The sequence below is a fragment of the Gossypium arboreum genome, chromosome 10, assembly GCF_025698485.1.
Source record: "Gossypium arboreum isolate Shixiya-1 chromosome 10, ASM2569848v2, whole genome shotgun sequence".
Classification (NCBI taxonomy): Eukaryota; Viridiplantae; Streptophyta; class Magnoliopsida; order Malvales; family Malvaceae; genus Gossypium; species Gossypium arboreum.
In genome coordinates, this window is record NC_069079.1 from 120,936,204 (window position 1) to 120,964,183 (window position 27,980).

Sequence of the window (27,980 nt, forward strand, 5' to 3'; positions counted from 1 at the left end):
TCGACATGGCTAAATTGGTATTCAAAGCTCGCAATGTAAATAAAAGTTTCGCTTAAAGCGTCAAGAACTTCATTTGCCTTACAGGTGATAATCAATCACTAACTCATAATCTTTAAGCAATTCCAACCATCTTCTTTGCCTCAAATTCAAATCTTTTGAGTCATCAAGTATTTCAAGCTTTTATGATCGGTAAATATCCAAGCACCTTTCACCATACAAATAATGTCTCCAAATCTTCAATGCAAATACAATAGCACTAGCTCTAAATCATGTGTCGGATAATTTTTCTCATGTGGCTTCAATTGTCTAGAGGCATAAGCAATTACCTTTCCTTCCTGCATGAGTACACAACCGAGCCCATTCAAGGATGCATCACTGTAAATCACAAACTCTTTACCCGGTTCATTGTACTAAGATAGGAGCTTACGTCAACAATGCCTTTAACTTGTCAAAACTTTGTTGGCACTTCTCAGTCCATTCAAACTTAACATCCTTCCGTAGCAGTCTCGTCAACGGGGTAGCTATCATGGAAAATCCCTCCACAAATCGTCTATAATATCCGGCAAGACCAAGAAAACTTCTAACCTCTGATACATTTCTAGGAGGCTTCCAATCAACAATGGTTGAAATCTTACTCGTATCAACCTTAATACCTTCACCTGAGACAATATGTCCAAGAAAACCAACTTCTCGTAACCAGAACTCACTTTTGCTGAACTTGGCATACAACTGATTATCTCTCAGAATTTGTAAAACTGTTCTCAAATGCTCTGCATGCTCAGTCTCATCATGAGAATAAATCAAAATATCATCAATGAACACAACTACAAACTTATCTAAGTATGGTCTAAAAATTCGGTTCATTAAGTCCATAAAAATGGCAGGAGCATTAGTCAAGCCAAATGGCATCACAAGGAACTCATAATGACCATACCTAGTCCGGAAAGCGATCTTGGGACATCGACTCTTTAACTCATGGCCGATAGTATCCGGATCTCAAATCTATCTTGGAAAACACAGTAGCTCCCTTCAGTTGATCAAACAAATCATCAATTCTAGGCAATGGATACTTGTTCTTTACTGTTACCTTGTTAAGTTGCCGATAATCTATGCACAATCTCATCGATCCGTCTTTTTTTCACAAATAGCACTGGTGCACCCATGGTGAACTCTGGGTCTTACAAAGCCTTTATCTGTTAATTCCTGAATCGAGCTTTCAATTCTTTCAATTCCAATAGAGCCATTCTATAAGGAGCAATAGAAATGGGCGTGGTACCGGAATCAACTCAATACCAAACTCAACTTCTAAAAGGAGGCAAACACGGTAGTTCTTCCTAAACACATCGGAAACTCACATACCACAGCATCGATTCAATTTTCAATTACGGATCTTTAGTGTTCAACACAAAAGCAAGATAAGCTTCATACCCTTTTCTCAAGTATTTACGAGTAGACATAATGAAATTATAGGAAATGAACTATCGACTCTTCCGAATTAACCCAAGAATTTCACCATTTTCACACTTCAACTCAATGAATTTTTTCCACAATTCACTATCACATCATGTGTAGTCAACCAATCCATACCAAGAATCACATCAAACTCATCAAATGGCAATAGCATGAGATCGGCCGGAAAAGCAGAGCCTCTAATCATTAAAGGACAATTTCTACATACCTTATCTACTAATACATGCTTGCCTAATGGATTCGATACTTTAATCACAAATTCAGAGATTCTATAGGCATACTTATACTAGGCATCAATTTCATACAAACATAAGAATGAGTTGAACCGGATCAATCGAGCAATGACATTAATATCATGTAGAGAAATGTACCATAATCACATCGGGAGGATGCCTCTTGGCGTGCACGAATAGCATAAGTCCTTGCAGGGCTCTAACATCCGGTCTCACAAACCAATCTCTAGAGGTACCTCATTACTTGCTCCTACTCCCGGTTGCCTTGATGATCTGCCTCTAGTAGGAGCATTTCCGGATCTAGCACTCTGTGTTACCTCTCGGCTAGCCACTTCTGGACATTCTCGTACAAAATGATCTGGAGCACCACATTTATAGCAAACATTTTCGCCTGCCCGACAAGGACCATAATGAAGTCTACCACACCGTGGACACCCTGATCTACCCTGTCTGACATTACCTACACTCGTAGTCGAGGTGGTCTGAGCCTTCGAATCCTTAAATCTGCTACCTCTATTCTGACTAGATTGCCCTGCCGAAAAGCTAGATCTGGTAGAAAACTCTCTGGGCCTCTTGGATGTAGCCTGAAATGATCTGCTCATCTGTCTCTTCTTTGTATCTTGTGTCTCTGTCTCAACTTTGCCTTTTCTTTTTAATAGCTCCTCTGCCTTACAGGCTCTCTCAACTAAAATAACGAACTCTTTTATTTCTAGGACACCCACTGACAGTCGGATATCATCATTTAACCCATCCTCAAACCTTTTACACAGGATAGCCTCTGTGGACACACATTCTTGAGCATATTCTTGAGCGACAAATTCACGCTCATAATCGGTCACCGTCATATTGCCTTGTTTCAATTCCAGGAATTCCTTTCTCTTCTGGTCAATAAACCTCTGACTGATGTACTTTTTACGAAATTCTTCCTGAAAGAAATCCCAAGTGACCCTCTCTTTCGGTACAATTGATACAAGTGTCTTCCACCAGTAGTAGGTGAGTCTCTAAGAAGTGATACTACACATTTCATACATTCCTCGGTGTACAAGATAATTCGTCAAAGACTCGATAATATTTTCTAACCAAAATTCGCTCTTTCGCATCATCATCTTTTGTTGCTCGGAACTCTTCCGCCTTTGTTTCTGATTCTATCAACGGTGGTTTTCTCTTACCACTGTACTGTGGATCGGGAAGCTTGAGCTACATGGGTAGCTTTGAGAATCATGAGGGGTGGAGGTCTAACTGCCGGATTCATGCGAACGAACTCGGCAAATAAATCATTCAAAGCTCGGAAGAGAGCTTCGAGTCACTCCTCCCGATCAACTATTATGGCCTATTCTCGGATGGCGCCTTCTTCGTGGAAGCAAAGCATTACTTTCTACATCATCATCACCAGCTACTTGGGATCCATTACTATAAAACAAAATATTTAAAAAATCGTCGAGTCGTCACACTATCAAAATACAAGTATGGCATGTATAGCTAGACTTTTCTCACACTAACTGCTCCGAGAACCGACTAAACCTGCTCGATACCAATAAATGTAACACTCCTTACCCGAGACTGTTTCGAGAATCGAGCACGAGGCATTACTAAACTTATTCTATCCCTTAAATAGGTTTAAATTGTTTATTTAAGCATTTCGGAATGTGCTGCCATTCTGCGTCGTAGTCGCCTAAAATTCATATCTTGAGTTCGAAACTCGAAATTAAGATCCGTAAATTTTTCCTGAAACTAGACTCATATATCTATCTACTAATTTTTTCATAGATTTTGACTTGGCCAATTAGTACAGTTTATTAGTTAAAGTTTCCCCTGTTTCAAAACTCGACTGCACTAACCTCTTGTTACTACGAACCATGTTTCTTCCTGTACAAAATTCATATCACTAAGCCGTTTGTTTCTCTTAAAACTAGACTCAACAAGGATTATAACCATATAAAGTATACCTTCTAATTAGTTTTGTAAAATTTATGGTGAATTTCCAAAGTTGAAACAGGGGTTCCAGAAATTGCTCTGACCCTGTTTCACTAAAACTCAGATATATCATGAAATATAATACCTTTACCTATTTTTCTTATTCCATAAGAAAATAGACATAATAAGCTTTAATTTCATATATTATTCATCTTCAAAATATGTTTATAAAATTTTTAGTGATTTTTCAAAGTTACGTTATTGCTGTTACTTGAATCTGTTTTTAGGTTACTTTCACATTTTTCATAATTTTCATGTGATAATCACCATTCAATCATACATATTAATAAACATGCATATCATTGGCCATTTTTATTAGCTAATCACTAGCAAGTATTTACACATCATTCATTGTTCATATTATACCAAAAGTGGCTAAGTTTCTATACATGCCATACACAAAACAAAACGTCTAATTATACCGAGTTATTTATTTGATAGTGTGATCGGCCTCCGACGTTTCCTTCGATCCCCGAGTGGCTAGATAAGTACTATAAGAAGAAGAAAATAAAGAGATTAAGCACTAGGCTTAGTAAGCTTACAAGCAAATAAATCACAACATTCAACATAATGGATAATTATGCATAATATCATCTAACATCATAAATTTCTTTACTTCTCAATTTCTATCTTCTTCTTTATTCCCTTACCTTCTTTCTTACGACCTTTCCTTTTCATAAGTATAATCTACTTTTCCTTTGCTGTTAATTCACTGTAATTTAACTCGTATCCTGACCCGTTGAACCACTCGGAATACTAAGGATACTAGGGTCGCTTCTGTCTATCAATATCTCGCCAATGCCATGTCTTTGACATGGACTTACATGAATTATTCTGCTCCAATGCCATATATAATATGGACTTACATGGCTCAATCCTGTCTCCAAAGCCATATTTCTAATATGGACTTACATGGCTCATTTCGTTCATCACATCAACCCTAATATCCTAACATTCCTAGGGTTCAACCGGGCTTTCTAACACTTTTCCTCTGTCACTTCACCTTAAATTCGACTTTAAATATTTTCATAACATAAATATATAAATGCTGAAATTGACAATAATAATGTAAAATAAAAGAATATTGCATTTATTTACTGTAAACTTACCTCGATACAAAATGTGACTAAACTTTACAATTTAGTCATTTACTTTTTCTTTTCCCCGATCTACTCTCGAATTTCGCTCTTCTTGATCTATAATAGCAAATTTAGCTTATTTAATATCAACATTTATCAAAACAACTCTTTACTCAAACTTTGGAAAAATTACATTTTTGCCCCTAAACTTTCACATATTTGCACTTTTGCCCCAAGGCTCGTAAATTAAACTTCATCCTATTTTCTTATGTTTTATGACATGCTGATCATTTTTCCTTCTATGGCAACATCAAATTCACACACTAACATGTACTTATGACTATTAGGTATTTTTACCGATTAAGCCTTTTACTCGTTTTCACTTAAAACCAAGTAGCACAAGTTGTCTAACATAATTTAAAACCTCATATTCCATCATAAAACATCAAAATACACAAATTTCACCTATGGGTATTTTTCCAAATTTGACTCTAACTTAAATTATTGCTAGCATAAGCTTTATCGAGCTACTAGGGACTTCATAAACGTAAAGATCATTAAAAGCGGGCTTGGAATCACTTACTATGAAGCTTGAAAGTTGAATAAACCCCAGCTATGGAGAGAGGTAAGGTTCTGCTGGTAACTTGAAGAAGATGATACAATTTTATCATCTTTTCACCTTTTATTAATGTTAATAACCAAATGACCAAAATGCCCTCCTTACTAAACTTTCAAAAATTCCTTCCATGTCCTAATTTTGTCCATGAACTTAAAATTGGTCAAATTACCATTTAAGATCTCCTAATTAATATTCCAAAATAATTTCATACTAAAACTTCTAGAATGCAAGTTTTGCAAATTATTCGATTTAGTCCCTAACCTCAATTTAAGCACTTTATGCATAGAATTTTATCACGAAATTTTCACACAATCATGTAATCATACCATGAACCTCAAAATAATAATATATATATATATATATATATTTTTTTTACCCTAAATTTGTGGTTTCGCAACCACTGTTCCGTTTAGGCCCTATTTCGGAATGTTACAGGTAAGAACAAATGTATCTTCATCTGGCACATCCAAACGTAAAAGAAAAAAGGCTCAAGAAAGTGTCGTTGATGAACAAATTAAATTTGTGGGTGAACAACTTGGCAAAATTGCTAATGCTTTGGAGCAATTTACTGCAGATAAGACACCACATCTTTATGAAGAAGTGATGTCAATGGAGGTAGAACGATTTGATGATGACTTCCTGTGTTCTGTGTTTGATTATCTAGTGAGTCATGAATCTGAGGCAAAAGCTTTTTTAGTTGAAAGTAAGAAGCATAGAAAAATTTGGCTTCAAAAATTTTCTCAAGGTTGAAGATATTGATACTTTTAATGTGGTGTAATATTAGTTATGCACTTGGACAATGTTGTTGTTATCATGTGGTGTACTACTAATTATGCATTTGGATAATATTATTAATTTCTAATATTAATTGTGGTTTGGAAGCTAATTTATAATTATTTAATTCTTGTTTTTAATTTTTTATAACACAATTACAAATAATTTATTTGACTTTGGTTGTTTTCAATTTATGACGGTTAATATTCTAGTTTAATAATTGAGTATTATTATATATTTAAAATGATTTATTTATAAATAATTCATTGCAATATATGTAAAAACAATTTAAATATAAATTTATTAATATATATATATATATATATAATAAACTCAATCAAACATTGAAAAGATATTAAATTCTTAAATATATAATTTTCTTAAAATAGTTTTTCAGGAAAATATTTTCAAGAAATCAGTCAAATAACAGAAAATATTTTACACAGATTCATCCAAACACTAGAAAAGTAAATCATTTTTCAAAAATTATTTTCCGAAAAATATTTTACTGGCAAACAAACGGAGCCTAAGTTTTCTTTTTTTAGTTGAGTGACTCTAAGTAAACATACATTATGTGTAGCCCAAGCAATACATTTTAGGTGTAAAAACATAATGCATGAAATACAACAAAAGTTGGGCCTGTTTTTGCCCCTATGTGTACATAACGCATGAAATACAACAAAAGCTTAGCCTGTTTCTGTTCCTATGTGTAGGCCTATAAGCATACATAATGCATGAAATACAACAAAAAACAAAGATGTATTATTGCCCCTATGTGTAGGCCTAAAAATTACAAAATTTGGAACAATTATTATTGTGATACGAAAAAGGAAAAAGCAATTTATTTAAAGTTCCCGTGAGTGTTAACCAATCCTTGTACAACGATCCATGATCTTTTTTATTTTTCAATTACCTTTAAAATCTGCAAGAATATATGAAAAGCTGAAATATTAAGTAATTGCCTGTTGAGTAATGGATATGATCATGTGAGAGTTATGTGACAGGAATCTGTATATCTTAAACCACAATAAAAGTTCACCCTATTGATTCAGCTAACTTCAATGGCTGACTTATTAGTTGAAACCTAACTGTCAATAGCATGTATATATAACATAATATCAGCAATGTTTCTCAAAACCCCAACATTACTTTCTTTAAAGCTTGCCTCGAAATGGCTTCTCAAACATCTTCACTAATGCTTGTTTTGTTTGTTCTGCTCCACATGGTGCTATGCACCATTGAATCTAAGCCTACCACTGAAAATTTCCAACGTCTAGTGGGATGCCGCAAAGGTCACACCGTCAAAGGGGTTTACGAGCTCAAGCAGTTTGTCAAGAAGCTCGGGTACTTGAATTACGATGGAGGCAAACATGGGAAGGATAACGAGTTCGACGACGATTTGGAGGCTGCTATCAAAGCATACCAAGTTAACTATCAGTTGAATACCACAGGCATTCTAGATGATGATACTTTGAAACAAATGATGAAGCCAAGATGTGGCATTGCTGATATGATCATCCATGGAAATAAAAATTCCAAGTCCTTCTATAGAATCGGAGCCTCTCAATACGAATTCTTTATGGGAAATCCGAAATGGCCACTCTCAAAGACTCATCTAACCTACAACTTTCGGTCCAGTGTCGATGTCTACCTTGCTGAAGACATAAGGTCTGTTTGTTTCCGAGCTTTTGAACGGTGGGCAAATGTGAGCCACTTTACTTTCGAGGAAATACCGGAAGACTACATAGCTGATATCGAAATTGGCTTCCATAGTGGCGATCATGGAGATGGCTACCCCTTCGATGGTCCACAAGGGACTCTGGCTCATGCAAGTCCACCAACTGGTGGCAAGTTGCACTATGACGCTGATGAAAATTGGAGCACTAGCCCTGGTCCTGATGAGATTGACTTGGAATCTGTCACCGTGCACGAAATTGGCCATCTTCTCGGGCTGCAACACAGCTTGGTCCCTGATGCAGTCATGTATGCATACTTCGACTCCGGTATTATGAAGAGGAGGTTAAACAGGGATGACGTTCACGGTATTCGTGCCTTGTATGACTGAAAAAACACTAAATAATAGCTATGAATGTCCGCATATCATCTACATTATCTTAGCTGGGTTCATATGTTCCGCATTTTCTGTTCAATCAGAACATTTGTAAGCATCAATTTGGTTTATCAATGAAGATTAAAAGGGGGTTTACCAATAAAAACTGATATACTTACAAGCAGCTTCAAAGTGCAGGACTCATGGATCTTACATGAAACCCTTAATGAGGCAGCTAATAAACGAGAAGTAGTTGATTTTGTTTCATTTTTTTCCTATAAGCTGTGGAAACCTACCATTGGGCATGAAATTCTCCTCATTCATGGCAACCGATTATGATCCTACTAAAACGATCTCTAACTCCCAAATTATAGCTTAAAAATTTAAAAGTTAAATATGCTATACTTTTTATGTACTTCAGAATTTTATAATTTAGTCCTCCTTCTCAGATTAAAAGATTTAGCCTTAGGTGACACTATCATTAATATTCTAAACAAAACAAATAAGATAAAAAACACGAATAAGATGTGAATATATCTAAATGGTAAAGGGATGACAAATTCTTGCCAACCAAATATTAGCTCTCATTTTAACATTCTTCTATCGGATATACCGATATATGGTTCTTTACCTTTATAATAAAATGTGATACTTTTTGGTCCAACAAACGCACTTAAGATTGATTTGAGTGTAGTTTTTGAAAAGAATACAATCATCACCATCAATTACTTTGGTAAAATTGATATGAGTATAGTTTTCAAACACTAAATCAACATCACTATTAGATGATGAGATGAAAACAAAGATGTTAAAAGAAAACAATTTTTTTCATCATGGTTGATTGAAGCAATATAGTGGCAGCAAATTATAATAATAAAGGAATTGTATGTATATATAATATTGATGATATAGTTTGGAATTGTTATGAATTATAATAATAGTGGAATTGTATGTATATATAATATTGATGATGATATAGTTTAGAATTGTTATGAACTATCTTTATCTTGATGCATTATTCCAGTTCTTAATTGGCTAGCTTAGTTACAATATTTGCTGATTAATTATTGATGCAACTTGATCCAAGCATTACTGAGTAATTCACAAAGTTATTTACTAAGTTATATTGGGAATATGCTAATGGGGAGTTAAGGTTCCATGTTGATATAGCTTTCTAGATTGTATATGTTTTATTCAATAAATTGTCAAAGGAGGAGAATGTTGAAAAATATAAAACTGGCCATTGAATGCTAGAAAAGTGCTCACTTTTCTAGCATTGGAGCTGTTTAATGATAGTTTTCATATTTGAGTATTAACAATTTATTGATCGATTTGAATGAACTGTTCTGAATATTTGGAAGAAAAGTTGCCCAATTGTGAAGATCATATTGCTTGGGGAACTCATATTGAAGATTGGACCAAAAAAAGTCACCCAAGTCAATCCCATAATATGGACATTTGGATTGGATTGGAACTCTACTTGATTGGCCGCCAAGAGTCCATATCTATATTATTTCCTCTTATTATATTGTAAGCATTTTATTGTATTACTATTTTAATGTGATTATCATAGAACTTCTATGTTAGCAAGTCTTGAATAAAATCTATTTAAGTGAGAGATGTACAGATTATTGTACAAAAGGTTTAAGCACTTATCTTGTTAAAGTGAGAAAGTTTCCTTAAAAGTGCAATTTGATAGTAAAATTGTTTGTATTGTAGTTTTACTTGCTAAGTTCATAAGGGTAAGCTTAGTGGTGAGAGTATTGATCTTCAAGGTTCAAAAGTAAAAAGAATTGTCATAAGGCATGTGATAGGTTAGATTTACTTCTTGTAACTGTTAAAGAGAGTGGATAATTCTCACTAAGCTAGGTTCCACAGACGTAGGGAAACTTGTAACACCCCTAACCCGTCTCTATTGTCGAATTAGGGTTATAGAGAGACACAGTACAATTCGAGACATTTAAGTTCAAACAAAACAACTAATCAATTTAAATTCTAACATTCACATATACATTTCAATTATAGTATAAAATACAATTATAAGCCTTAATCTGAGCCTATGGGGCCTTAAAAATAGTTTAGGAACATTTGGGGATCATTTCGAAACAAAACAGAAAATTTTGGAAAAAGTGCAAAATTTTGAAAACAAGGGTCACACAGTCGTGTGACATAGCCTAGGCTGTATGAAACAGGGACATGACTGTGTGGAAAACCTTGTAACTTTCAAAATAATTTCACAAGGTCATGCCGCAGGCCGTGTAACATTCGAAATACTCTCAAATGGCCGTGTTGGGAGCCGTGTGTTAGACCATGTTTGATTCAATGTTGGGTCACATGGCCGTGTCCCAGACCGTGTGACATATTGACTTAGATCACACGACTGTGTAAAAAGACTGTGTGCAGCACACAACCATGTGACAACCTATGTCCTAGGCCGTGTGCACCAAAACTTACCCTTAATGCAAGCCAACTCAAACCCAATTGCTTGGGCAGCAAACCAACCAATTCAAGATGCTATCACGGCTAGAACACATTCGAAAACATCAAAAACATACCAAAAACCAATCAACCTAGGTGCCTAACCAATGTGTCCTTATTGATACCACAATTTATAATCCAAAAATGAATCAAAGCCAAACATTTATCCAACACCAAACTAAATGGTACTTAGATTCATCAAAATCAATATATATTCCCCAGCTAAATTCCATTCAATCGTATCATCAATAAACACTTTCAAGAATCTACAATTCCAACTCAGTTAACACATTAAACATACATAATTAGAACAATTCAACATTCCAACTCTTTCCGTACACATTTAAACAACTTATAATATATATACATCATCATAAACATTAACCAAAATACCACAAGCATTTATGACAAAACCATTTCATCAAGTACTAAAACATATATATATATATATATATGTGTGTGTGTGTTACCAAATATTACCAATTCAAATACCATACATAAATGACATGGACAAGTCAAACAAAAAGATCCTAATACATACCATTCATAACTAACTTCAAAATGACTCAAACATCTACCGAGACAGGGGATGGATAATGTGAGTGCCCCAACTTGACCTTCCGACCAACCAAGCTTTCGTGATCTACAAGGAAAAATACACATAATGTGAGCACGTAATTTTTAGTAAGTTCAAATAAAAATACACATAACTTACAAATAAAATTACTTTACGTAACACATATATTATTTGTATAACCTTTTTAATCAATAACCTTTTCATCAATAACCTTTTCAGTGATAACCTTTTAATCGATAACATTTTCATCCTTTCCATTGTTCCGAGAGTGTCATGGTATCTTTCAACCATGGTCTTTTCCTTTTCGATTATAATGCCATGATATATTTCAATCATGGTATTTTCCTTTTCTCAAATCAAGAAATTCCAAACACCATTTCGTAAATACGTATTTAAAGATATCAATTTACATCATAAATTCAAATGAAATACTTTAAATGAAATACGAACTTACTTTGGTAGAACAGACTCCAACACGAGACCAACAACTATTCCACTACTTTTGCTTTTCCGAGATTAATGCCCTTTTGGTTCATTTCTTGATCTAAATAGTAATTTCATTTAATTAAATTGTTCATATACCTCAAAATTAATTAATTCTAGATTATAGCCCATTTCAATGTGAATTTATAAAATTAACCCTAACATTTTAACTTTTACACAATTTAGTCCTAAACCCGAAATTCACAATTTAATCACAATTAATAAAATATCATGCTAATCGATTTTCCCTAGGTCCAATACAGCCCATATTTTTCCATTATTTCACAATATTTTTCTTGAATTTTACCATTTTCATAAATAAGTCCCTAAACCTTAAAATCATAAAAATATCACTTAACAAAATGTATCTATTTAACTACCAAACTTAATAACCTATCAACTAAATTCACAAACACTTCCAAATAATTCATGGAAAGTCCCTATATTTTTAACAATTTTAAGAATTGGTCCTCGGGCTAACTAAATTAAGCTAATACGAGCTCAAAAACATAAAAATCGCTAAAAAAAAATCAAAATCACTTACATGCATACAAAATTGACTTGGCCAAAAGCTTCTAACTTCTGTAATGGTGGTTTCGACTAGAACAAGGTAAAAAGAAAGAAGATGATAGTTTTTTTAGCCTTTCGTTTGTTTTAATTTCCATTTTAATTATGAATTTACAATTTTGCCTTTTTTAAATTAATCAAGTTTTATGCATTTAATCACCCAAAACCGTCCACTATAAACTTAATTGGTACATTTATCAATTAAGTCCATTAATTTAATATTCCATGGCCAATTGACCCTTTTTTATAATAGAAATCTACTTTTGTATCTTTTACAATTTAATCCTTTTAAAGTAATTAACTATCTAAACGATAAAATTTCTTAACCAAATCTTAATACGAATCAAATAAGTACTCGTAAATATTAAATAAATATTTAAACGCTGGCTCACTTATTGAAATTCAGTCCCAAAACCACTATCTCTGACCCATTGAAAATGGGTTGTTACAAAATTGAATTGTGGAAACAATTTCTTTGTGTTCTATTTGGTTACTGTTTTCAGATTTGATGTTAGAGAAGTTCCCACTTCCCCCTCACTCCTTCCAAGCACTTAATTTAAATTTCTAGCAATGCTTTAAGAATTTCAATTGGTATCAAAGCCTACCACTTAAATAATTAGTGAAGATCTTAAATGTTGCCAAAATCAAGCTATGAAAAATTTTTCTACATCTCGTTCTCCTATGCTCGAATTTAGAAACTACACTTACTGAAAAGTACGCATGAAGGCATACATTAAGTCTATTGATAAAAAGTTACGACGTATTGTGTTAATTAGTTGGGAACCACTAAAGATGGGCATTAGAAATGGAAAAGTAGTCAAACCTAAAATTTAAATTTCAAGCAATGCTTTTAGAATTTCAGAGATAGCTTCTTTTACCGCCTCAACTTTAGCCAATAAAAGAACTGCAACATCCAGAGGCTTTGAAAAGTTAAGCAACGCCCTACCTTTATCGTTCCTTAAGAGCCCACTTATACCGCTGAAACCCCTCGCGACTGCACCATCGACATTAAACTTAAGAAAACTTGGTGGAGGTGGTATCCTCCTCCCAACGATCCTTTTTTATCCTGAAATCGAATCATACAATGTATGTACACGTTCATCAAATAAATAAAAAACCGACTGAACTATATTATCCCGATTAAATCAATTTGATTTACTTCAATTTAATGGATTAACCGATTTTTTAAGAGCCCTTTTTTCAATTTGTGGGCTAAGATAATTAGTGAAACGGGTCAAGCCCTCTGTTTTGAAGCAATATAGTGGCAGCAAATTATAATAAAATTTTATAAAGCATATGTATGTTATAATAACCAGTGAATTATATGTATTTATATAATTTATTCAAATTTTGAATCAAATCAAACTAAAAATTTAAGTGGAAGTAGCTTTGTTATTAGAATACAATAAAAATGGTCCTTTGGGAGTTTTACTACCATTATATTATTTATGACCCATCAAAATAACTTTAATTATTTATTTATTTAATTCTTTATAATCTACAATTTTGCATTAAAACATCTTGAATTTTTTTTTTTTGAATTACAATAACAGAGCAAAGCACGAACAACCAATGTAACTAATACGACTCGAATCCAGGTCACACTTGGGGCGGTAAACACCCTTAACCATTTGGCCATCACATGGGGTTCAAGGCCTCTTGAATTTTAGTACCTTACTTCTTTACTAGTTTTATTATAAGTTTAATTAATAATAAATAAATTTAAAGTAAATTTTATAAAGTATGTAAAAATATATAAATTTAACAATAATTATTTGATTATATTTTATGTAGTACAAAATTATATTGTTTATATGAGTTTTAAATATATATAAATCTTATTGTTTAAGCTATATTTTTGTATATGAGAAGTAAACATAATAAATTAAAATATTTTTCCCAATATGTAGTCGCAAGTTTGTCTCTTTTTTTCCCCTTATATTTAATTCTTTCTAATTCGGTTTCAACCTATGACTCAATAGGAATACAAACTCCTTAAATGTATTATTTTAAAATAAAAATAATATAAATTAGTAATCTAAAATTTTCTTAAAGCATGGATGGGTATGAATACACAAACAAATGTTCGAATTTAATTTTTAAAGATAAACTTTCGAGTTTGTAATTTAAAATAAATTACATCTATATTTTTTTTACGAAATTAATATATACTTAGATATTAATTGATAATAGTTTATCAAATTAAACTAAAATGTTACCAAATTTAATATAAAAATTTATAAACTATATAAAAAGATATAAGAAAATTTCGGGGGTCAAACACAAATTGTGATATTTTTAGATTTTAATTATAATATTAAAATAAAAATAAAAAAATTTAAGGGCTAAAATAAATATTTTTAAAATTTAGAGGGGCTACCATCCCCCTAAATCCGCCTTTGTTTAGGTAAAGGAAGTTCGTATAATAGTGCCGAGAATTTAGGAGGGATGGTCAAATATCAAGGTAGATGCTTGATGGTGCTACAGATATTTTGACCGACATTACTTAAATTAGACCGGCTAGCCCGATCGATTGGATCTATAGCAAACTTGGATATTAGTTCGGAGAGAGGGGTTAGATCAATTGACCCATGAACTGCTAGAAATAGGTTGAACTGATTTTTTTCTATTTTATGATTTTAGATACCACTTTTTGACTGAAAACAATTTATGTACTTAAGTTAAAAAAGCAATATAGCTTAGAGCCTATTTTGTATTTATGCATTTACTTTATTTTTTGTATAATTGTTTGGTTAAATTGAACAAAATTGATAGTTTTGTTTGGCAAATTGGTACCACTTTTAATTAAGAAAATATTTAAGTACGTAAGCGAAAAAGAAGTGGTATAGTTTAAAGATAAATTTTGTAATTAAGCCTGAAATAAAGGGATTAAGTTTCTAATCCCATAATAGTAGAGATACTGAAAGAAAAATTAAACCTAGATTTTACATACCTACGAGGGAAATGAAAAGCAACAACCAAAGCAAATATTCTTACAAATTAAAACATGTAACTACAAAAATTGTCACTTTTGTCTGTCTCATATTATATTTTAGTCATTTATGTTTGAAATGTTACAAGTTTTAGTCACTTACGTTATCGTTTTGTTACGAAGTGGTCATTCTACCGTTAAACTCCGTTATCTCCTTAATGGTAGTTCTACATGGTAGTCCAATTGGGCTTAAACGCCACCTTGAATGTCCAATTACTGGGATAAAAATAAGTTTTTAATTAAATAAATTTAATTTGAACTGTAACGTAGGATATTTAAGTTGGCATTTAAAACCCATTTGAACTACCACGTAGAATCGCCATTAGGGAGATAACGGAGTTTAACGATAGAGTGACCACTTCGTAACAAAACGATAACGTAAGTGACTAAAACGTGTAACATTTCAAACATAAATGACTAAAATATAATATGAGGCAAACAAAAGTAACTATTTTTGTAATTTACCCAATTAAAAACACTAATTATCTAATTATGCTAGATACCAAATTTAATAGAAAGAAAATTCAAAAAGAAATTTAGAGGTAAGCAAATAATAGAATGGAAATCCGAGTTGAAATCAATTACATGAAAGTTAAAAATAATTCCGATAATATATTTGAAAGTTAATATTTATATCTATTCCATAAATTGTAAATCAATTCGTTCAACCGGTTAAATAAAAAAGTAATGAGTTTGATTTTGTGGTTCAACCAGTTAAATCAGAAACTAACTCATCTAATTCTTGTTAACTTTTGAAGGTACGTCAAATTCAACTAAATTGTGTATCCAATGTAGCATAGCTTATTTCCTCTTGTGTACGAGCCATGAAGATGTAATTTCTCAATTAGGCAAATAAAAAGAATTAAAAAATTCTAGCATACAATTTCTCAAAAATAAAATTGAAAACTTATATTTATCAAGTATAATAAATATGAAATAAAAACAAAAAAATTAATTAAAAAGTTGTAACATACAAATTTCAATTATGTATTTAAGATGCTTACATATGACTTCAAAACAGATCCTATATATAATTTCCTCCCATATTCCTTAACTTCACTTATCTGAGTTAAAAGTGGGTGCGCCCTTTCCATCCAAGATTTTCAAAACCTTGGCTTCTTCATTAAACTTCATTTGGATTGGATCTGGAGCATCGTTTTCAATTGTTCCTAATCTTCCTCTGCCATTTTTATTCCTCTTTATATAATTTGAAACCATACACAATTTAGCGAATATTTTGGGAGCTGCTTTCGGGCCGTGTATATTAAACTTCAAAATTCATTTTTTTATTGATTCATTCACTAGAATAAACAAATTGTTTGCACTCAAAGCAACTCCATTAGGAAAAGTTAAACTGTCATACAAAACAAATACGTCTCCTGTATAAGGATTGTATTTCAACAGCTGTCCAGTTCTATCACTGGAACTTATAAGAAAGTCAGCATCCCTGCACAATTAAAAAAAATTATTCTTTCGATATGAAAAATCTCTATATGAATTATTTATATATAAATTCCCCTGTTAATTATTTATATGTGAATCCCCCTAAAAAGATTTAATGATTAATGATAATTTAGAAGCAAAAACAGATGTACCTTCTTTGAAAAAGAATGCTACTATCAGTAAAATAAATCATTTTGGTGCTTGTATCGATGTCTAAGCCATTTTTAAATTTGAATGGAACTCCTTCTGTCAAAATAGCCAGTTTTATAGCCGAGCCACCGTTTGGTCCAACAACTAAAAGACCAAAATAGGCATCCGTTATATACAAAAGACATGTTTGAGCATCGAATTTCAAGCCCAATGGTCTTCCACATATCGGTTCAATGTTTGAATCTCTTATGCCCACATAATTTCCTTTCCCTGATCCAAAAAAAAAAAATCAAAAGTTAAAAACCTTTTGATGAAAAATAAATTTATAACTATAAAATAAAACTACAAAAATATATAAAATAAAAAAAATGAATAAGATGTGAATATACGTAAACGGTGAAAGGATGACAAAATCTTACTAATCAAATTTCGGCTTCCATTTTAATATTCTTTCGTCGGATATACCAACATATGGTCCTTCACTTTTACAATCAAAGACAACACTTTCCGATTGTAAAAACAAATTTACCTTTTATTCTCTCATAAATTTAACACTCTACAAGCTATCTTTTTCCATAGTAATTGCCATTGATTGAGTTTCACAACCTAATAAACTTACCATAAATTAAAAGAATTACAATTACGAAATCTTACAACCTTATAGAATAACCATATACTAGTAGATTTATATATGGTTTTTATTGTATAAGAATTTCTTAAAATATTTTAAGAAAATTGTATTATTAATGTGTATTTATAAGTTAATAATATACTCAGTTTAACTATAACTTAACTTCAAGGATTGACACCTATCATTCTCTTATATTGACATCTATCATTCTCTTAAATCGACACTTGTTGAATTTACTTTGTGTGTGTGTTTTTTACCTTTTCCTCGTTAGTTTTACTTTTTATTGTTTTTTTTTAATGTTCTGTACAATATAACGAATATATGTGTTGTCTCTTATCAATTTATTTAAAAAATTAAAATTACATATATAAAACTTTAAATTGATTATACCCATTTAAAAATAAAAAATAAATATTTTTATATTTGATAAATATAATTATTAATTTTATAATAAATACATATAAAATGGTTCACGAAAAGAATTTATGAAAAATGTTTTAACATTTTTATGTTTGGTTAGTAAAAATAACCTACTAATAAATAGAAAACAAAATCTCCTCAAAAGAAAAATAAATAGAAAATTTCTTCTAGAAATTATCTTTTCCTTTTCAAAAGCATAACACAACTTCTAAGTTCTAAACAAGAGATCCTTATAATTTAACATAAATTTTTTATTAAAGCTTGACGTAATTTGAGAAAATATTATTTTATAATAAATATTAATTTTAAAATACTAGAATTTTTAATTTTAATATTATAAAATTTGATATTATTAAACATATATATTTAATAATATATAATATAATAATCTTAGTCTAGTTACGAATAATTATTTATCACTACAATTAATAGTATTTATTGTGTTAATAAAATATTATTCGTCATTACATTTTATTTTAATAATAAATAATATTTATTGAAAAATATTTTAGCTACTATTTTAATGATAAATAGACAGATTATAATTTATAAGTACATTTAATAATAAAATTTCATAATATGAAATATTAATATTTTAATAGTACAAATAGTATTTTAAAAATTAAAATTATTAATTTTTTATATTATCGTTTTATATGTTTTTATTATAATATTGGTGTAGCGACGTAAAATTTTCAGCTTTGGGGTCGCTAATTGTGGCGATTTATTAAACGTGGAATCTCAGTTTTTATAAAAAAAAAGGGAGTCGCCACCGATCCTTTTTTCTAGGTGTGATCGGACACCTATTAAATTTATTTTTTAAATAAAAAGAAGGCTGAGTTTTTAGGTCTACATCGAAATCCAGAGAAAAAGTAAGGTTCGGGAGTCGGTTACGCGCGAGGAAGGTATTAGCACCCTCGCGACGCCCAAAATTGGTATATCATAAACATGTGTTGTCTTGATTTTCAAAAATACGAGTTCAATATAGGATTTAATCGTGATCCGATTGAAAAGACAAGAAACTTTAGTTTTTGATTTTTTAGAAGGGTGTTCCGTCTTTAATACGAGCCGAAAAATTTCATCCAACATAGCGATGAAATCTATGGCTTAATGTTAAATCGACACATTGCCTTACTTATTAAAAACAATAAGATTTTCGAACTAATGCAAAGTGAATTGATAAAAACGGATGACAGAGCTAGAAATATATTGAAGTGAATATAAATGTACATTTATATATGACAATAGAGATATATGCTATATTAAACGTAGTATGAGAATTAAACATGAACAGGAAACAATGAATGTATATATAATAACGACATTAAGAGTATATATGTAATATGGGAATGAAAAATGTTTACATAATAATACAAAATATAGGTACATAACACACGTAGTGATAGTCTTAGGAATAAAACAAATGTAATGATATATATACAATATGGTAAAAAAATAAACATATACATATAATAGAATTAAAATATATATATATATACATGGGATAATATGGAAATATACACATAGAGTAATATATAATAAAATATAACTAATGATATTGAAAATACATGTTCATAATATATAAAACGATATATAATATAATATTAAAACACTTACATAATATATATATATACACATACTTACAATGTTAAAAAGAAGAAAGAAAAATAATAATAACAATACTAATATTATATAAAGATATACTTATTTATATATTAAAGATATATACATATATAATAAACGAATAATACGATATTTAATATATATATACGTAATATGTATAATAAAGATAATAATATACATAATATATATAAAATACACATAATATATAATGTATGTAACAAAACATATACTATGATTAGTGAGAATAACAATGATGTTATAAAATATATACATATATAACAAGATATTCACTATATTAAAATTATAATAGTAATGGTATTAAAATACAATGCAACATAACAAAAATACTATATATATATATATATATATATATAAATCTATATACATAAATAAAAGTTTACACTATTATAATAACAATAATAATAAATATAAAAATAATATTAAAATACAAAAACAAATACAATAAAGATATTGAAATAAAATAATAAAAATAAGCCTATACATAAAATATATATATATACATATATACTAAAACATATATATATGATAATGATAATAATAATAATGATAATAATAGTAATAATACTAATAATATAAAAATAACAAGAATATTTAATAAAGAAACAAAAATAAACGAAAAAAAGGACTAAAATTAAATTAAAAACAAAGTTGTGGGGCCAATTTGAAATAAAATTAAAGAAAAGGACGAAATTACAACACGCGCATAACTTGGAGGGGTCCAAAGCGCAATAAATCCCTTGGTCAAAACGCTGTGCAGCACGGAGGGACTAAATTGAAAACCATGGAAAAATTCTAGGGCCAAATTAAAACGTAAAAACTTAATTATAAATGCATGAAAAAGCGGAGGGGCCGATTGCGCAAATAGCCCCTCCCTTATAAAAACACGCAGATCCTAGTCAGAGCAGGTTGGGTCGACCCGACCCGGGGCCCAAAACGGCACCGTTTTATTAAAGAAGGGAAGGGGGCCAAAACGCACCGTTTTGGCCCCTATATATGACAAATTTTTAAAAAAAAATCAGTTGAGAGAGGAAAAGAAAAAAAAAAAGGGAGAGAAGGGGAGAGGAGAGGAAAATCGGGGCCGGTCACCTGGCCCTCACTGGCCTCTGTCCGTCTCTGGCGCCGGCCACCGTACAAGGTGGTCGGAAAAGGTAAAATCTTCGTTTTTTTTTTTTACGTTTTTATATATATGTATTTATATATATATTTGTATATTCGTTTAAAAGTATGAAAAAGGAAAGAAAAAAATCGATTCAAAAACAAAAATCATCTTGGTTTTTGATGTCTGATTTTTTGTCTTTTAGATTCACTGATTTTGGGTGTTCGAATCTCTGCCCTTTGATGTTAAGATTGTGGTATTTTGTATATCAATTGTTTTTTAGAAATCGAAAAGAAAAAAAAAGAAGAAGTCCTTTTACATAGTTTCAAATCGGCTTATATAGCCATTCATGCAAGTCTGTTTCCTTCCTTGTGCTGTTACGTGTTTTCTTTGTCCTTGTAGGGTATGGTCGGTGACAGAGGGGTCGGTGGAGCAGAGTTAGTGGCGATAGGACGTTGCAACGCTGAGTGGGTTAGGGTTTCAGAAGCTGAAACCCTAAGTCAAAATTTGGGGTTTTGAGCCTCAGGGTTTTGGGTTGTAAAATGGGTTAAGGGATCTGTTTAAGGTGTAATAGGTTGGTATTTTGTGGGTTAGTGGGTTAGGGATAATGGGCTCCGGGTATTGTAAAGGGCCATTCGGGTTTAGGGGGTATTGGGTTTAATTTTAGGTAATTGGGTTTTGTAAAATGGTCCAAAATTGGCCTGTAACAATTAGTATTTAAGTATTTATTTTTAATATTTTAATATTTTTTTACCATATTGCTATTTGATTTAAAAGATAAAAAGTAAATTTTCTACAAAGTAACAATTTTTCCATTAAATCATCCTAACATTATAAATTTTATATTTTTCCAATAATATTTCATCTTTTAGAGAAAATGTTTTTTAAAGGTAAATTATTTTAAAAGATAAACCTTTTTATATACATTTCAATAAAGGATGAGATAAGGAGAAAAATATGATGGTATTAAGAAAGGTTAGTTCACCTAAACAAGCAAAGAACCAGAGAAAGAAGGTAAGTGAGGAAGAAGATAAGGTAGCAAAGGAGGTTGAATTTTGTGTAGTGCTTAAAGTTACTGAAAGACTTAAAGGATCAATTCCTCCTTCATCAAGGTGGCTGATCACCTAGTGACCAATTGGGCAGTAGAGGACTCCCTAGACACTTAGGTGGAGAATATGCCAAATATTGTAGTTTAGGAGGTAGGCAGAAGACCGTCCACGAGAGTTTCTCAAGCATCTTCTCATGATACCATGTGTCGCGCTAGAAAAGGTATCACAAATCTAAAATTTCAATTACATAGTTGGACAAAATCAAATTTTATTCAACTTTATTTTACACTTTTAAAATGTAAATTAAAATATAAAATTAGTCACTTATATTAACATAAATCTACATTTTAATTCTCGAATTTTTAAAAATTATAATATAATCACTAATGTTATTAATTTATTATATTATGATAATTAAATCATTACTCTCGCTTAGGGTGTAACCGCAAGCTGAAATAACACATTAACTTAATTTTAAGTGTCGAAACTATTTTTTTGAAAAACGGGTGTCTACTTTGGTTTTGGAAATGGAAACAAAAATTGGGAGTCGCCACCAATCTTTTTTGTTTAGGTGTGATTGGATCACCAAGAAGTTTGGTCATTTTAATAAAACATTTTGGTTTACTAAAACAACGATTTTGGTCTACGAAATTGGAGAAAACGGGTTCGGGAGTCGGTTACGTGCGAGGAAGGATTAGCACCCTCGTAACGCCCAAAATTGGTACCTAATTGATTAATTAACGTCTTAATGTCGAAAATTAAAAAGATGTAAAATAAATTTTGAAATACGATCCCTTTTTATGAATGTTTGGATGTTTTGAAACGGATATTAAGATTCTCTTGTTTCGAAGAAATAAAATATCACATCCAGCACGTAGGACACGACATTTCAGACCTTCGATACCAAAATCATCTCATGGTTTCCAAAACTTATGCATTGAAATTTTTTTTAAAAGGATATTCGGTTGTTTGGTCAAACGGTAAATCGAAACCCAGCACGTAGGGCACGATTTCTCGAAATTTCCAAACACGAAATATTGCCTTATTTGCAAAAAATCTTATCTCGAGGTAATAAGATGTCATATCCAGTAAGTTAGGGCACAACACCTCAAATCTCAAAGAGTAAGCATTTTATTTAAAACTCGTATTGTGATTTAAAAGAATATGCCGTTATTTAGGTTAAACGAGAAAAATCGAAACCCAGTAAGTTAGGGCACGATCTATCGAATCGCTAAACACCAAACTTCGCCTTTGTTTTATAAAGTCGATCCAAAATACATTAATTTGACTCGGAATGAAATAGAATCATGGATTTCGGATTAACAAGTTGAAAACTACAATGCGACAATTGCGAATAACAAATAAACATGGAACAATATACATGGATAAGATACTATGCAAATGGGTAACAATAATATGAAAATACAATCGAACGAATTATAATACACAATGAAAATAATCACATAACATATGTCACTTAAATACCAACATTAATAATCAAAAGAATGAAATAAACTACATGAAACCTTTTAAAATAAATAATGAGACAATTTTAAATAAATAATACATAAAAACAAGTTTAAAATAGGTATTATAAAGAAAACAATTTAAAGGGAGTGGTATAATACAATCTAAAGTAATTAATACACAAAATGATTTTAAAAATCAACTTGAAATGAATAGTGTATATGACAATTTGAAAGAGTACATAGAATATCTAAAATAAATAATATGTGAAAAACAAATTTAAAATATATAATATATAAGAAGTATGTAAAACAATTTAATATAAGTAATATATATGAAATCTTAAGGTAAATAATGATAAAAGGTTTGCAATAAATAATAAAAGAATTTAAAATCGTTTACATATAAAATAGTATAACAGAATAACATATAAAAACTTAAACTAGATAATATATAAGATGGTTTAACATAAATAATGTATAAGATATTTAGAATAAATGATATGAAAAGAGTAATTTGAGATAAAAATAATGTATAAAAACAGTTTAAGCAAAAAGTATGTGTACATATATATATAATAATAATTTAAAGTACAAAGATATATGTAAAAATTTCAAAATGAATACTAGGTATGATGATTTAGAAGAGATAATATATGTAAGATATTTAAAATTGATAATAACTTAAAATACATGATATGTTCAAAATAATGACAATAAAAATAATAATAATAATAATAATGTAGATAAAAACAAGAAGAAAGAGAAAATATATAATATGACAGAATCAATATAAAATTAATTAGTTTAATAATATGATGATAGTACTAGTAATAATACAATAATAATAAAGTAGAAAACAACAACAACAATAATAATAATAATAATAATAATAATAATAATAATAATAATAATAATAATAATAATAATAAAATATAAGTAATAGTAAGAAAATAGTAATAATAATAAATGGTAATAATAGAATTAATAATAAAAATAAAGTCGATTGATTAATAACAAAATGGCGAAATAACTAAAAGGGGACTAGATTGAATTTTAAAAAAAAAAATTGGGGCGAATTTGAAATAAAAAGAAAGGGGAGGACCACATTGAAAGGCGCGGATGACGTGGAGGGACCATACGAGGAAATATTCCGACCCCCAAAACGGCGCCATTCACATAGGGATTAAAATGAAGCAAAAATAAAATTCTAGGGAGAAATTAAAAACAAAGAAAAGCTAGATTAAAACACCATAGAAATGAGGAAGGACCGCGCACGAAATTATCCCTTTCACAACAAAACACATGGATCCTCAGGTATCGGGTCGGGTTGAAAACGGGTTGGCCAAAACGGTGCCGTTTTGGCACCTAGACCCCCACCCAAAAACGACGTCGTTTATGGGGTTATACTTAAGCCCCAAATTTTTTTTAAAAAAAAAAAAAGAAAAAATCCTTCATTTTCTTTCTTTTTCAGGAGCAGACAGCGGCCCCCTCCATTTCTCTGCTAGGGTTTCGAAACCCTAGCTTTTGCGCCACCATCGCCTGTTCACCGCTCCTCCGCCATGGACGGTGGTCGGAGTTCGGCAAATCGGGCCTTTAGCTCTTGTTTTAGCCCCGTAAGATCCATGCCCGAAGATCTAGCGCTTGCAACTGCAAACAAAAATCAGTGAAGGACTCCCAATCACTGTTGGGTTTGATTTCGGCGAAGGAGACGAAACTCTAACGACCTAAAACAGTTCAAGTGAGCCATTTTTTCTCTTTTATTTTTTTTTATAACAAATGCTAAATAAAATAAGGAATAGAAATGAAAAAAAATAAAAACCCCGCCCCAATCGAGATAAAAAAAAAAGAGAGAGAAGGAAAATCACCTTCTGAAAAAATTTCTTTTCACACTTTTCGCTTGCTTTTTGTTAATTTTTTGTGTGTTTTTATTGAAATCATCTGTAAAAAATTACATTGTGCCTTTGAGGCTCTCTTATAGCCGATTCAAAGGCTTTTGTCTATATTTTGCTACTGTTGCCGTTGTCTCTGCTTTTGTTTGCTTGTTGCTTTGCTTTTGCAGGTGCTATTAAAGGAGGCTGGTGGCAGCGTTGCAGGAGCAGTGGTACGGCGCACATGGGTAGCGGCGCACACTACTGTTAGGGTTTCTTAGATGCTGAAACTAGTTTAGGTTTGGGCCATTTTGGGCTTGTTTTAGTTTGAGTTTGGCTGATTGGGCTATTAAGGTTGGGTTTAGTATGATTTATTAGGCCCGGTCAAATTTGGGCATTTACATTAAGTTAAATTAGACAGTTAGTCTTTATATTTTTAATTAAGTCTTTCTCTTTTATTTTATTTTTTTTTTCCTTTTCTTATTCTTCTTCTTCCTTCCTTTTTCTTTGGTCATGTCGACTAATTCCAGTTGGCCTAAATCTGAAGTTGAATATCTTTGTCTAAAAATAAATCCCCTCAATAAAGCCTCTTGTTAAACATAAAAATTTTAAAATTTCCCTTAAGTGAATCTAATGGGTTTATTTATTATTAAAGTCATTTTTATATGGATTAGAATTTGATACATTGGGAGTATTTTTTTTTAATTCACAAGTCGTTTTAAAATATATCTCTCTTTTATAAATATTTATTTTTTAATATTTTACTATACCCTTATAGGATATTTGTCAATCTCTTATCTTGTTTGTGGAGTCTAAAACATCATTAACAGTGTATTAAAATATTTTCCTACATTAAAATAAATATTTCTCAACAAATTGAAAATAAATTAAAAATATTTATATATTTATATAACACAAAGATAGTTACAACTTAATAAGCAAATGCCTCTAAAATAGTAGTAAAATTAACAATAGGACAAAAGTTCTAAAATATCCAAACGATAACAACAAAATAGCAGTAATATAATAATAAAATGACAGCAAAACACCAACAAACAATAACAAAATAAATAAATAAATAAATAGATTTGAACCTCGCTCGGGATAAAATTTTTTTATATATAAACTCATTTTTTAATTTATATTTTTATTCAAATCATTCTATTTTTTAAACGACTTAGAACCTCAACGGATGACCCTACGATGTAGTCGTGAATATCACATTCTTTCACGCATAAGTAAATAAACAGTAAATAGAAATGTTGACCACAGCAAAAGAAGAGGCAATTTTGACTTAATTTTGCCTTTTAAATATTGTTAAAAGTAAATTATTTTTTCACTCAACTATTAATAAGTTTATATTTTTATCATTTAATTATAAAAATTATAATTTGATCACTCGACTATTCAAAATTGATCATTTAAATTACCTCTCCATTAACTTGCTAATGGACGTCAACTTGGGTAATTAAGTCACTATTCCTGAAATATATTTAAGTAAACTACATTATTAGTCACTCATTTATTAATAAATTTTCATTTCAGTTACTTACTATAAAAATTACAGAATGATCATTAACAAACTTATGGCATGACACATTAACTCATTTTCTTAGTACCTAATTTGGTTCGTGGACCATAACTAATTTTTTTATAATTTTAAAGTTTTTAAAGGTAAATCTAAAAAAGCCCTAAAATTATTTAAAAATAAAAATATCAGAAAACTCATAATTTATTTTTAAAATTATAAAAGCATTTCTTAAAATTATAATTATGCAAAAAATATTAAAATACATAACATTTTAAAAAAAAAAGAATGAAAACCATGCAAAAATATTAAAAATTCTTACTAGTAAGTTTACACTTTTATCGTCCAATTATAAAAAAATGAATGAAAACCATGCCATAGAAGGGCTGGTTAAACAAACATGTCCAACTATGTGTACTTCACTCGATTCCTATCTAAATCTTTCTTCAAATTTTTCTTAGATAGCATGTCATCCAACAATCGGTGGCACTCATACTCCGCATCAATGTTACTAGCTCTTATTACTACATGATTGTTGATTGGAAGGTTTGCTATTAAAGCAACATCTTCTAGCATAATAGCTGCTTTCTTGCATGGAAATTGGAATGTATATGTTTTTTATGTCTATCTTTTCAATAATGTAGCAACCAATTTGAGTATGATAATGAACTTTGTCATCATAGATGTCACATATAAACTAACACTATTCAAGTATTCTAAGGTGCATACATTAGGCTCTAGAAATTTTTAAATTGTGTTAAGCACAAACAATTCGATATTTTCGTTGTTTAAAATATACAAAAGAATAATATTTAATTTGGGAAATCTTAAAAATATTTCCACAAAAATTATAGGTTTTTTTAAAAAATGAGTTGGAAATTTGACATGGTTGGCAATGTGTTATTTTTGAAAGCTCGATTCAACCATACCAAAAAAATACAAAATAACAAGTCTTTCTAGAAAATTAGAGAGAATTTTGGGCGGGAAGGAAAGAGAAACAAGTTGAGTATTTAAAGAGTGGAAGTCAACTCTCATGGTTGTCAACTTCCACTATATTAAATAGGCTAGTCGAGTCAACAACCAAATAAATTTTCTAATCAAACTTCACAACCTTGAACTCGATTTTCATGGGTGTTAAGATCAATAGCGAATCTAAATTTTTTTTTTTAACAAGGGTTAAAATTTAATTATAAATTGTCATAGATCAAAATATATATTTATTATGTATTAATTTATAATTTCATTGTTTTTGAAGGATTAAACATAAATTTTTTATTTTTAGAGGGCTAAAGTATAATTTTACTATTTACTAATTTATAATTTCTTTATTTATAAGAGGGTTGAATTAAAAAATTTATTTTGAGAGACCAAAGTAAAATTTCATCA

The 27,980-nt window shown here is 30.4% G+C and overlaps 2 protein-coding genes and 1 long non-coding RNA gene across 3 annotated transcripts; 1 reads left to right on the forward strand and 2 right to left on the reverse strand.

Moving 5' to 3' along the window:
* Window positions 1–3,960: 3,960 nt before the first annotated feature.
* LOC128282653 (uncharacterized) lies at window positions 3,961–5,419 on the reverse strand. Its single transcript, XR_008273003.1, has 3 exons — window positions 5,340–5,419; window positions 4,787–4,873; window positions 3,961–4,168 (listed from the first exon to the last, which is right to left on the reverse strand). It is a non-coding gene; the product is annotated as an uncharacterized LOC128282653 (long non-coding RNA).
* Window positions 5,420–7,117: 1,698 nt separating this feature from the next.
* LOC108488783 (metalloendoproteinase 5-MMP-like) lies at window positions 7,118–8,365 on the forward strand. Its single transcript, XM_017793068.2, has one exon. It carries the CDS (start codon window positions 7,321–7,323, stop codon window positions 8,212–8,214), a length of 894 nt encoding a protein of 297 aa, XP_017648557.1. The 5' UTR covers window positions 7,118–7,320; the 3' UTR covers window positions 8,215–8,365.
* A 7,987-nt stretch (window positions 8,366–16,352) lies between these two features.
* LOC108487817 (protein STRICTOSIDINE SYNTHASE-LIKE 10-like) lies at window positions 16,353–27,170 on the reverse strand. Its single transcript, XM_053020327.1, has 5 exons — window positions 27,018–27,170; window positions 17,324–17,418; window positions 16,892–17,134; window positions 16,599–16,743; window positions 16,353–16,493 (listed from the first exon to the last, which is right to left on the reverse strand). The coding sequence occupies exons 1-5, from the start codon at window positions 27,168–27,170 to the stop codon at window positions 16,353–16,355; spliced, it is 777 nt and encodes a 258-aa protein (XP_052876287.1).
* Window positions 27,171–27,980: the final 810 nt, after the last annotated feature.

What these genes read in the sequence shown, in the direction of transcription:
- LOC108488783 (XM_017793068.2), top strand. Translation starts at nt 7,321, where the DNA reads ATGGCTTCTCAAACATCTTCACTAATGCTTGTTTTGTTTGTTCTGCTC.
- LOC108487817 (XM_053020327.1), bottom strand. Translation starts at nt 27,170, where the DNA reads ATGCTAGAAGATGTTGCTTTAATAGCAAACCTTCCAATCAACAATCAT. An exon ending in GAAAGAATATTAAAATGGAA is followed by an intron (nt 17,135 to 17,323) that starts GCCGAAATTTGA and finishes TGTGGGCATAAG; the next exon opens with AGATTCAAACATTGAACCGA. An exon ending in AGCATTCTTTTTCAAAGAAG is followed by an intron (nt 16,744 to 16,891) that starts GTACATCTGTTT and finishes TTAATTGTGCAG; the next exon opens with GGATGCTGACTTTCTTATAA.